This window comes from Gouania willdenowi, chromosome 19 (assembly GCF_900634775.1).
Source record: "Gouania willdenowi chromosome 19, fGouWil2.1, whole genome shotgun sequence".
Taxonomy (NCBI): Eukaryota; Metazoa; Chordata; class Actinopteri; order Blenniiformes; family Gobiesocidae; genus Gouania; species Gouania willdenowi.
In genome coordinates, this window is record NC_041062.1 from 19,003,677 (window position 1) to 19,016,725 (window position 13,049).

Below are 13,049 nucleotides of genomic sequence, written 5' to 3' on the forward strand. Positions count from 1 at the left end.
AGTGAAAAATGGACTTTATAATGATCCGCACATCATCCGGACATTTGTGTGTACGTGTGAATGTCCACATGTTTATGCTTCCGTCCATCCACTCTTTTCATTATAGCCATGTCTGTTAAGACTCTTATTAAATAAATAGTCTCAGCTCCAGTCCAGGCGGCCATCGTGGACTATGTTGTCGCCATCCCGGCAAATCACGAATGCGCAGAATGACTGGAATTAACTTAAAACAAAATAGTGTTTACAAGAATAAAGAATTATTTAATTCAAAATTAAAATCGGAATAATCCAGCCACTTAATATGGATTTAACTTTTTTAAGGAGAAATTAAAGCTCCTATGTAAACCTGGCCAGTGTGTTATCTGTAATATATCAAAGGCTTGTATAGTTTGTCTGTGGACAAAGTGTTCATATTCTGCACAGGTTTGGTTTATTTATTGAGCAACACATGCTTTCCTTTTTTCATCTGGGTGACTTTTTACAGCTGCACAGTCCTCATTACTCTTGGTGATGTATCTGCCAATCATCTGAGAGTCTGGTTGTAGGCTTCCGAGTATTCCTATCATACCCAGGACAGTTTACACCAAACACAGACCACCACACAACAACTAGATCTATTTCAATTGCCGTGGGACAGATGACGTTGTAAGCAGGAGTTTTAAACTGCCGGCATCGGGGACCTTTAAATGCCTCTGTGTCAGACCTCGTTACCATCAGCCCCAGTAGAGCAGGTTGTCTGTGCCATCCTCATTACTCGCCTCGTCCGTCACTTGCCTGGCAACTGGTTGTCTGAGTTGGTGGGGTGGAGGAAAGCGATTTTATAGCTGAGAAGCTCCTTCCATCTCCCAGCTGACATTTCTCCTTAAACTGTTTATTTACACTACAGAATGAATGGGTGGCGGCCAGAGGAAGCTGGCTGTCAAATGGTATTGTCAACATCGCTGCCTGTCGGCGACAGAAAATTGGCAACTGTATTCCTGTTCGCACGGATACGTCAGTCTTTCTTCTTCACTGGGCTCACAGTCATTTTTCCCCTTTGTCTTTTCAGCTGATAGAGTATTTCCCTTTAATAAACAGCTGTGCTCAGCTCACATGCCTCATACCTTATTTTGACAAGCCTTATTTGCAAGTGTGACGCCACCTAGCAAACACACTAATTGGTCTCGACACATAGGAGTCTGTTGAAACATCAGTTAGAAATAAATCTGAGACTGCAAAAGAAAACAGAAACAAAGGTATCATTGTGTCATTCATTGTCAAGTTTCTCATTTATACCTTTATTAAAAACATAAAAAAACTGTCAGCCAACAAATATTATTTTTAAATTGATTTGCCTTTTCACTTGATAACAAAGCACAGATCTAAGAAGAACCACTGTTCTTCAAATTCTGTGCATTTCTAGAATTGACTAAGAGGCAAATGTGCTTGTTATCTATAGTCTGTAATTATTTGCACTAATTTGCAACCTTTCGAAGTGCTTCAGTGAGTGTCTTGCAATAAGCACCAAAATGTCTCTGTCACCCTGATATTTGCATTCTTAAACGTTCTTCATTTAGGATTTCCCAAGCTTATCTCCAATCTCCCAAAGACACTTTCTATCACAAGGACTTCCTTTAGTCTTTTCTCCTCTCTGCTTTGCCTCAATCTCATTTTGATATATGCATTTTTCTTGCTTCTTTTCATAGCTGACAAATGAAGATAATAAAGAGTGTGGGGAGTTGGGGAGGGGGCACAAGGGTATGATGTAGTTTGGGGTGAGAGATAGAGCTAATTTGGGTACAGAAACAAGATAGACTTGACAGTCTTCTAATGAGCACTACAAAGGATTCAAGCTTCGTCTCTGTGGAATTTAGTGAGGAATGATGCTCGTGATACAGGGAGATGCAATATGTAAAAAAAAAAAAAAAAAAGTTCTCTAACCCCGTTGCGATTGCCTCTTTTTCTTCCTCAAACCTAGGTCTTGTACCAGAGGCCTAGCAGTTTGAGGGTTCTGCACTATATCTTAGTTATTTCTAGCACTGCACACTTCTGGACTTAGGCTTCAGATGTTGTTCTTGGAATCTGTTGCAGCACCTTTCTAAGTTTGGAGGTCACTCCCCCAAGTGCTGCTACTGCCACAGCGACCACATGGGCTTTGACCTTCCACATCTGCTCAACTTGTTGTCTGAGCCCTGGGTACTATTCCACTTTCCTTTTTTCCTAATCTTGCAGGTCAGCTGGTGTTGCCACATCTATGACCACTGCCCTCTGCTGGTCTTTTGCCAACCATCACAATGTCCGGTTGATTAACCAGCAGCTGTTTATCAGTCTGGATCTTAGCCCTGTTGATCTCAACCAATTTTGGTGGTTGGTGTGTACCAACTGTATTTGGGAGCTTCCTGTACACTTTCCCACACGCTTGATTGTGCCTCTCCATGTAAGCCGATCCTGCCTGTATCTTACATCTTGCCACTTTGTGCTGGATCTTCTCAGAGGCATCTTTGCACAGCCTGCGCCTTAGGGCTGATCTGCCATGGTAGTCCCTAGCCTCTATGGCTCTTGTGCTTGTTCTTGTTCTGCCATGCTTAGTGCCTCTGTGCTGTCTGTTAGTCTAGCCTTTTCTAGCTACTGGTAGGTATTCTTGATATCAACCACTTCCTTTATCTGACAGTGGTATGCTCCATTTCTCGCCTATGTTTGTTTGAGACATTCACTGAGCAGCTTGTCCTTTGGAGCCTTTTTCTTGATGTATCCCTGGAGATTGGATGTTTCATCCAAACTCCAAGAGTACCAAGTCCAAATATATTGCTCTGATGCTCACTAGTCCTAGGCCTTGTTCTTTCCACTTACTGTATAGCCTCAGGGTGCTGGACTTGGAATGGAATCTTCCATGCAGGGTGAGGATATTTCTTGTCTCTCTCTTTTTTTTCCTCCTTGTCTCAACATGCTGTGAAAGGTCAATGCTATATGTAGTCCAATCTTTTCGTGACAGCAATGCAGGTTTTAATATTGAATACATTTATTTATTTTATTGCATAATTGTGGCCATCACCAGCCCTCCCAAAGGAAGTGTAAGACAAACTTTGTTAAAGGGACAATAAAAAAAAAAGAGAGTGCAGTGTTACACCTAGGTATCGGGAAAGAGAACAGGGAAAAGGGAGTCAGGGTAGGACAATGTAAGGGATGGGGAAGAGTAGACTATTTTAAGGTGAGAGTGAAATGTGGTGTTACAGTTGTGCATATTGTGTTGTGTAATCAATTAAGCCATTCTGGTGACAAGTGTTGAGAAATTGAAGTGGGATTTTTTTGTCTCAATATCAGTGACTTCAATCTTGTCCTTCTGCCAGGTTATGATCCCAGCTGGGTATCTGATGACCAGCAGCTCAGACTTTGTTCGGACTGTCAGCTGACTATTCAGGACTTGTCTTAGTCACTTTAGGTACTTTGTTGTGGTTGACCTTCTTATGTCCTCCTCGTTTTTAACAGTAGCCTTTGGGATCCCAAAGTCCTTGTAGCTGTCGTGGATATCTCCGATGTTCCCCTCTGGTTGGTCAATTCCCTCGGTTCCCATCATCCTGTTATTCTTCGATACCATCCAGCCATACTTTTCTAGCCTGAATGATATCCTGATGTCCTGGTTGTATTTCCTGATGGTGTGGATCAGTAACATGATGTATTTGTCCACCAGTAGCTAGTGTTTAGCTCCCCCTGTTGTTACTGTATCTTTCTGTGCCTCGTTCTCACCTGACTAGAGCTTTCATGTTTTTGAGAGACAGGTTATTGTCTGGTAGTAGTCCTTCAGCTTTTTGGGTCCACTAGAAATTGGGCATCTGCCTATTGTGACGTTTCCTTATCCAGTATGTCTTTCCAGTATTCTTCCATCTCAGCTCATGGTGGCTTTGATCTCCTGTTTATTTTCCTGGCCTCCACTACTTTGGTGTTCCACTTTAGTTAATTCGAACCCTAGTCCACCGCTTGATAGTCCGTTTTACCCGGTAAAACCTGTGATAAAGAATTGAAATCAGACATTTTTTTTTTATTGCAAAAGGTTTTAATCTTGTTCTATTGGTCAAATTTAAATACGCACATCAGCAAGAAAAAAAAAATATTGGAAATACATGAATAAGTTGGCAGATTTGTGGAAAAAAAAATAACATTTTTACATTGTGGGGAGTCAGGTAGGCCTACACATTGTTTTTTTGTACAACAGTGTGTCTTTAAAATTTGTGAAGGTCATGCAAAAATAATAAGCTGCTGTAGTGTATTGTATTTTTATATAATGAACACACAACTGCACAAATTTGCTGTCTCAAAGAGATGCCACAATTATGAGTTATATAACCAAATTACACTCGTTATGTACTCTCAGTGGTTTGTGTATCTATGATTAGTGATTGTTCAACAGTGGTGGATGACATTTTCATTTTCATCCCAGCAAAGAACTTGTCAAATTCGCCAGTCTGAGCGTCTTCAGCATAACCTGCCTGTACTTTGAGCCTCATTTAGTTGTAAATAAATAGTTTGAAAATACATTTGTTCAAGTAGTTAAGAAACAATGCATGGGACAGCACGAACCCAAACAAGTACTCCTTCTCTGCAGCCATTCTTTCAAGGAAATTGAAAGGATTTTGTTTACAGTGGACAGGATTAACCAGGAACTGCCAACATCTGTCGAGCTTTGAGTATCAATGTCGCAATCTCATTAAAAAGCACAAGGTCTTTTAGTCATTTGCACACAGCATCATTTGTTATTTTGTTTATGTGCACCCTGCTCCCTATGTAGTTTTTCCTCCAGAGAAAAGAAAATGTATTCATTAAAATGAACGTTCCATCAGTACATGGGTTTCATCATAAATTACAAAAGGGGGTGTGGGGGGTAGATTTATGCAAGGCATTGCAATATTCTTTTGTACATTTATGCCATTCTTCCTTATTTTCTATACAGGTTATGGTAATTGGACCGCCATCACAAAACACAATCTCACGACAGCAGCGAGATTTGTAACATCAATTTCTTCAATACGCTCACACGTATTCAGCTTCAGAGGTACATACAGGTTCTTCACTCTCTTAAGGGGAAAAAAAATAAAAGGGAACATCAGCCGCAGTGTTCTGTCCAAAGTCTACACTGAAAACTTTTCAATAAGAAGATACACTTAACAAAGTTAAGTCATAAAAACTTATGTTTATATTATTTTTTTAGAGCAGTTTAGCAAAAGCACTGAAGACATGCTTATATATTGACTCAGTTTAAGGTCAACCTCCATGTTGATTAAGAAGTCTAGAATTTGTAGACTATTGTTTAAATATACTTAATATTCAGCCAGGTGAACTGTTGGCAAGCTGTAATGTGTAAATCACAAGGTAAAATGTATTGGAAAATGTGAAAATATGATAAGCCCCCTTACTTCTTTAGCTGTTTATCTAAACATATTCTTTTACCATCCCAAATAAAATGTTTTATTATTTAGTCATATTTTATTTGTAGTTGTTTGGGAACACATAAAAGTATCTTCTCTGTTGTATAATTCATGGGATGGTTATCATGCTCAACTCTAATATATCTACCTGTTATACCTGTTGGTATGCAGGACTGTTTATTGTCCAAGTGTTTTGTTGTTCAATTCTTTCCAAAAATAAATGGCTTGTAAATGCCACACATTGAATCTGTATTTTCACTGTGAATTGCCCTCTTTTATTAATCACTGAGGACAGTTCAGCAGTGCTCCGCTGGTTTTCGGTTTCTCAGTAGTATGTCATCTTGTTATGCAGATGTTTTCGATAATTTTTTATTAGATTAAGAAAATGTTTTACTCTTATTTTTTTTTTTTTTTTTTTTTTAAAAAATGTTTTACTCTTATAGATTGGATTGGATGCAGCAATGCACCACATCAGAGCCGTTTAGAGAGAGAGTTGCAACAACGGAAGTTTGAAATGCTTGACCGTCACGTGTTTCAGTCTCAAGTAGTTCCCGGAAGTTATTGGCAGGCAGTTCAAAACCATTGATTCCGAGAGACATAATTGGGATTTTCGGTAATTTGTCGTCAATAACTACATTGATTTACAATATTTATACAGAGTATACCATCATATGTATATGTATTATATGTATTAATATAATAATAATAATTCACTACTTGCTTTAATGCACATTTTAATGGGTTTAGATATGCTGATAATAATATTAATAATAATAATATGATTATTATTACTGTTAAAAAGTGCATCACAAACTGTCTACTCCGCTCTAGCTCCATCGCGCTGCAATAATCAACTGCTCACTTCCGGGAACTATTGTGAGGCTCCACGAACCGCCACTGCTGTAAAAACAAAAAACAAAAAAAACATCCCATTGGCGTGAATGGAGATGTCGCAACTCTCTCTCTATACGGCTCTGCACCACATATGCTTATTCCTTCAAAGTGTTGTTGAAATGTTGAAATTAGTCCAGTGACATGACTTGTTTGAAACCCTCTTTCTCTCTACCATTCTGTGAAAAGCAGACTTTTTATATGAGAGGTCCTATCCAAACATTCAATGAGAAGATCAATGCAGGAGTAGGGAAGTAAAATAACAAATTGCATGAATAAAAAAGAGATCCAATAAATATAGAGAAGAGGGAATATCTAATGAGCAGCAGCTGATAGGTTTGTTTGATTGTGATGTCTGTTTTTATTGGTTTTTGCTCTTTGTTAATGCCATTTTTTTAAACATACTGTATTATAAGAAATAAATTCTAGTCTATTGCTTGCATCAACTGTTGTAATTTGTCCCTGATTAGGTTTGTTTACCTATTAGGTGCAGAGGATCCTCACATGACTCATCTGTCAGCAAGAACATACCATTTTAAATCGTGCATTCCTTTGATTTTTGTTAATAAAACTGCTTCCTAAAGCCACCCTTCTCCTGTAAAAACCATTCTCACCCTAAATCTAAGCATTTTTCATTTTTATTTTTAATTATTAAATCTTTATCCTTCCCTCTATAGACACACCTTTCAGAGATGGTCAGGAGCAAGACCTAAAATCAGCGCTGAGAGGGACAGATCCTTCCATTCCTTTGGTGTTTGTCAGTGGCAATCATGACCTGGGAAACACTCCCACACCCAGCACTGTGGAGCAGTACTGCAGCGCCTGGGGCGATGACTACTTCAGCTTTTGGGTAAGCAACACTCTCAAAGCATTTAGTTACACTTGCATTATAGATACAAACATAATGTCATGAGACGTTCAGGGTTTTCACCAGGATTTCTCACAGCACGATCCCCCCTTCCAGAAAATGTTGAAAATTATCACCCTCTGACGACCAAAAGCTAAAATTTTTAATCTTTGTTCTGGCCGTACTTTAGAGCCAAAAGTTATTTGTTGAATGTAGTTAGTTACTCATGCTTCTGTATAGACAAGAATTTGCATTTTATTCAAAAGACTGATTGAAGATGCACTTTTCAAATTTAAATAAGGTATGTGGGACCTGCAGTAATATTGGGACTGTTATGGACAGCGTTTATATTTGGACAGTGATTATGGGTTAAAAAGCGGAGGATGCACACAGTATAGCTTTAATCGTGCCTAAAAACAAGACCCGACGCGGCCTGAGCACGACAGAACGCGACCCGAAACCATCTGACCTTAATGAAGCCCATGTCTCTTTAAGCCCGAACCTGTTTCAACTAGACAGTAAATGGACTTGGTAAATGGACTTGATTTTATATAGCGCTTTATCACCACACTGAAGCAGTCTCAAAGCGCTTTACACATCAGCTCATTCACCCAATCACTCTCACATTCACACACCAGTGGGACAGGACTGCATGCAAGGCACTAGTCGACCATTGGGAGCAACTTAGGGTTCAGTGTCTTGCCCAAGGACACTTCGACACATAGTCAGGTACTGGGATCGAACCCCCAACCTCTCGATCAGAAGACGACCCACTACCACCTGAGCCACGGTCACCCTACAGTATTCACATCCGTGCATGTGGAATGATCCGTTGTCAGTTAGAAACATGACAAGCTGCTTCGTGTTCCGCTACATGCTACGTCTGGTTGAAGCTGCACTGTTTATAATGGACGGATGCACACAGGCAACATCGGGGGCAGCTAAGTGGCAGCAGGAGTCCTCAGGTAAAGACGGGAGTGTCCGAGCAAATCGCCTGTATTAAATAGAAGGTGTGGCTGACGTACAGTCCCCTCCAAAATTATTGGAACAGCAAGGTAAATTTTTTTGTTTTTGTTGCATGCTGAAGACATTTGGGTGGGTTCAAACAAAAGGTGCTCTGTCCTGAGTTGTTTAACACATCTAGATACCATGAAATAAAAGCTGGAATTCTTAACTTTTCTCTCATATTCACGTTTTGATCTGAAACCCAAATGTCTTCAGTATACAACAAAAACAAAGGCACTTAATAAATAAATTAACCTAGTGTTTGTCTGCTGGCTTTGAGGTACAGTTTGTTAACTTTGATGTGATCTAAACATCTCTATATAAGCTATGTATAGTGTATTACGAGACGCTGCACACCTTTCTCCTTTAAATTCCCCATTTCCCTCAGGTAGGTGGTGTTCTCTGCCTGGTGCTGAACTCCCAGTTGTTCCATGATGCCTCGGCCTGCCCTCAGCTGAAGGAGGCTCAGGAGACATGGCTTGAGGCTCAGCTGAGCAGAGCTTCCTCCTCCTCAGTGGTATGCTGTCCAAGACTCTAATTAGATTCCCAAAAGGTTCAGCTATATCTTCTGTTGCTGTGCAGAAGCTTTGGATTCATCAGTTTTTATTAATTAATCTCACTCTTTGCATCTTTTTCTGTTCAGGAGCCCAAACCCAAACACGTCATTGTGTTCCAGCACATCCCACTGTACCTAAAGAGGCCTGATGAGGAGGATGACTACTTTAACCTACAGAAAACCGTCAGGCAAAACCTCCTGGACAAGTTCAAGAAGGCAGGTATGAAAACAAGGAAATGCACAAGTGAGAGAATGAGAGGAGGTCAATGTGTGGGATGAGCTTTTATACTTTAGGAACTTTAGTTTACTCTTACCCTCATTGTTTGGAGTCTATAATTTGGCTTGAGGAGTGGATGCATGTGCTATGGATGAATTTCAGCAAAGCCAAAGATGGATGGATAGATGGAAGGAAGGAAGGAAGGAAGGAAGGAAGGAAGGAAGGAAGGAAGGAAGTGGGAAAATGTGAGTGATGGGGGTGCATGCGCACAGCTGATGCGCGTGAGAGAGTGAGCCACGGAGGAGAGGTGTGTGCGTGCCTATGGGTAGAGTCTGATAGGCGAACGGGACAGGTAGCGAGCTTATGTTTATTGTGCAGCCAGCTAATAAGTGCAGCTCTACAACAACAAAACGGCCTGTTCTTGCTACGCAGTACCATCTTTTACAAGCATACGGGAGTGATCCCCGGAGGAAAAGCAGTCTCCGGCCATGGAGAGTGCTGATCTCCGCTGTGTCCCCCCTAGCTACGGTGGGGAGACGAAAGAGGAAAGTTTTAAACACGTCCTTATTGAATTCATTCATCCAAAATATATTAACTCGAGGTCTGAAAATATCATCCCTCAGTCGTCCTTCCTCTCCCCTGCCCCGTCTCCTCACAAATGTCACTGCTGTCATCACTGCGCAGAAAGCTTTGACAGTTACCACCTGATTGTGGGCCGTGCTAAATTTATATGGAAAAACAGAGGCAGCAATGAAGTCCAGGTTTGATGAATTGCGTTGCGTCCCCTGCATTAATTTATTTCCATGTCCTCCTCCCATTTTTTTTGCTCGCCTTGTGAGCTCTGCCTACTATACATGTTCATCAGAGGGAAACGCGCTAAATGCATTGATGGTGCATTGCGACTTGCAGCAGCAGCTCACTCCTGAATCCCTAGGGTTTGTATGGCTTATTAACGCGTGGAGTGACGTTTGCACATGTTTTAATACCCCTATATCTTTAGTGAATCCGCCCGAGTTTTCTTGAAAAAGCGCTATATAAATCTAAGCCATTATTATTATTATTATTATTTTATATTGATGTTTCCAAGATCATAAAAGTGACACACACACACACTCTGCCCCCTTCTTTGTTTCCTTTATCCTCACTAGTGATTGACCACATGACCGCCATGCTGACCAATTAATTTGCCTTGAGCAAATGTTTTGCACATGACAGATCACTACATGTCACTAGCGGGAATGCGGCTACCGCGCTGTGGGGATTATGGGCTAGAACTGTCACTCAAAATTCAAGAAATCAAACTAAAGAAGAAGAGAAAAGCTGGCATCGTCTTAACACTGAGGGGTGCCAGTGTGTATGATGCCGTCCCCTGGTCTAACGTGAAGAGGCTCAATTTTTAGGCGACTTGAAGCTCTTGAACCCGGAAAAATTCATAAAATAGCCTCATCGTTTAAGCCGCAGGGTTTAAAGCGTGGGAAGAAAGTAGCGGTGTTAGCATTAGTAGCGGTGGAATTTATGATCCATACATACATACATACATACATAAGCGTCTTGGTTGATTTTGTATTCTGCAATGGAAAAGTGAATTCCTTTGATGATAGTGTTCTGACGTACAGCAGCCGTTTGAGGTTCAACATGGGGGATTATTTCATTAGCCGTCCATTATTCAGGCATGTATTTTACCATGTGGGCTCGTTCTGGTCTGATGATCTCTGCCTTTCTTAATTGATTGCTCCTTCAAGGGGATATTGGTAAAAGATTTAAAGGGCAATCTGAGCAGGCTATTTCATATGGAAGATGTCTACATGCATAACACGATATGTGCAAGTGTCCTGTCCCCACCCACCCTCTTACTCTCATAAGCCCCTGCCAGAAATTATAAATGTACAGGGAATGTGCTCAATGAACCACACACTCACATACATGAAGATGTTTGGTAATAATTGATGACAGACATGATAGTGCTCACTGTTGAGTCGCATAAACTACAAGACATGATTGTGTGCGTATAGACTTTGTTCTGTATTTATGACAACAGTCTGTAAAGACATAATGTTTCTTTAATGCCACAAAAACGTGCACAAAAGCAGTGGTTTTGAGGCCATTTCCTGATTTCATGTTGAAATCTTGGTTCGACTGCTGAGTTGGAGAAGGTAAATTAGATTTCCCTTGAAGAGTATTCCTCATTTTGACATCTTTATGAAAATTCTTTATCAAAATGACTATGAGACGCATGGAAGTTCTAAGGAAAGCCTGAAACTTCTCATTAAGAAGCAATTACCCCCACAGCTATCACATTTATTTACTCCTAATAATTCAGCAGAAAATATGTATTCCAACTTTATAATCCCATGAGTTGGCAAAAAGTTTTCACAAGTTAATATTGAATGTTATAGCCTTATTGTGTCTGGCCCTTTTTCTTGTACTTACTTACCTTTTCTTCTCCTGGAAGTGGCTCATAACTGATGACGTAGTGTGGCATTAAATTCATATTTTTTGTTTTCCAGGAGACTTTGCACAAATAAATTACTTTGGACCTTTATGTCTTATATCTTTGAACTAAGGCGCCACCCCACCCATTGAAAAACAATCACACTAAGGTACCATGCAGACACACAGTTACTGTTTCCTAGGCAATATCCAATCAGACTCCTATTTCAGATTGCTTTCTTTTTGTTTTGCCGTGTTGTCATATCCAATACCTTTGCCAAATGCACTTTTTGTACTCTCGGTTTCAAACACAAGCTGTCCGTGTACCACTGTGCTTATTTTTATACATCTGTGGGCATGGTAGCCACCATTGGAGGGTGTTCAAATCATTTTGACTCTACAGGTACAATTAATACTGTAAAAATAAAATTCAGATAATTCACTTTCTCAAGTGGATATATTTGCTGTCTGTTGCTGTTTTTAAGGGTTTTTTGTTAAATAGAGCAGTGTTTCTCAAATGGGGGCACGCAATGGCACTACATGAGGTATTTGAAAGAGACAACGGAAAATTAACAAATGAAAGCCTTAAAAATATGGGGTTTTTTATAACGTTTATTTTTAGTTAAAATTAAAATCATAATCATAATGTTGGAAATGATCTTGATTAGAACATGAATTGAACAGAGACGACGGGAAATGATAAAAACTGTATAAATAAATCTATTCAGGAGGCACTAAATACTGTTTCATTTCACTTATTTACAAAATGAGATTCTTCATAATGTGTGTTATCACTCTTTCATTCCAACATGCTCTACAATGTTGTAGTCGTACAAAGGGGGTATTTGGAATTAGGGGTGGGAGATAAGGGAAAAATATCATATCACAATTTTTTCTTTGTAAAATCAGGATCACGATTTTATCACAATTTTTTTCATTCAAATAATTTAGACTATTTTAAAGTTATTTACTAATAAAACAAACCAATTCACCTACTTAAAATCATTGCCCTAAATGGAAAAGAAAGAATAAAAGATCATGAAGACAAAATCATTTCACATTATTTAAAAAAATGTATGTAAGCAATTCATCAAACTGGTTCCTAGTACAATTAACATCAATCAAAAAGGCTGACAAGTTATTTTATTCACACACAGTCTTTTTACTTTAACTAAAGTGGTGTAGCATTAGCATTAGCAACACTTGCTACATAACAAGGCAGCATATCGTGATTTCCATTTGTTATTGAGGTAACACACTCATATTAATACAATCCTACTTTAAACAGTGTTTGAACGCCTCATTTCACACAGTTTGGACAATAATATCCTTTACAAGATAAAACGTTACTGCTTTGGTTACATTAGGCCTGGGTGATATGGACCAATATTCATATCTCTATAGTTTTCTTTAAAATAGCTATAAACAATAATGAGTCAAAGTCAGTGGAGAAAAATGCCACAAAGACCCTTTTATTAATCACTAGCAGCACAATATTAACATTTTGTTTGGGGAATTGGTGTGATTTGGCAGAGACATATGACGCAGACATGGTTAAAATGTGAACTACAGACGGTTCTACGATTTCCGTGATTTGGAGATCGTCGTCATGTTGTAATCCTTAACGATCTAATATTGTCAGATCGCACACCCTTACTTCAATCAGAAATAGGAGAAAGGAACTTAAAAAAGTTGAGAACTGAA

The 13,049-nt window shown here is 39.5% G+C and overlaps 1 protein-coding gene across 3 annotated transcripts in view; it reads left to right on the forward strand.

Annotated features, from left to right (window-relative positions):
• Nucleotides 1-13,049, forward strand: part of cpped1 (calcineurin-like phosphoesterase domain containing 1) — a 51,899-nt gene that overhangs the window by 10,577 nt on the left and 28,273 nt on the right. For all 3 annotated transcript variants that reach the window (XM_028476861.1, XM_028476862.1, XM_028476860.1), the window contains exons 3-5: nt 6,968-7,140; nt 8,531-8,659; nt 8,786-8,918. In XM_028476861.1, coding sequence (XP_028332662.1) covers nt 6,968-7,140; nt 8,531-8,659; nt 8,786-8,918 — 435 coding nt within the window. The remainder of the gene's footprint in view (nt 1-6,967; nt 7,141-8,530; nt 8,660-8,785; nt 8,919-13,049) is intronic.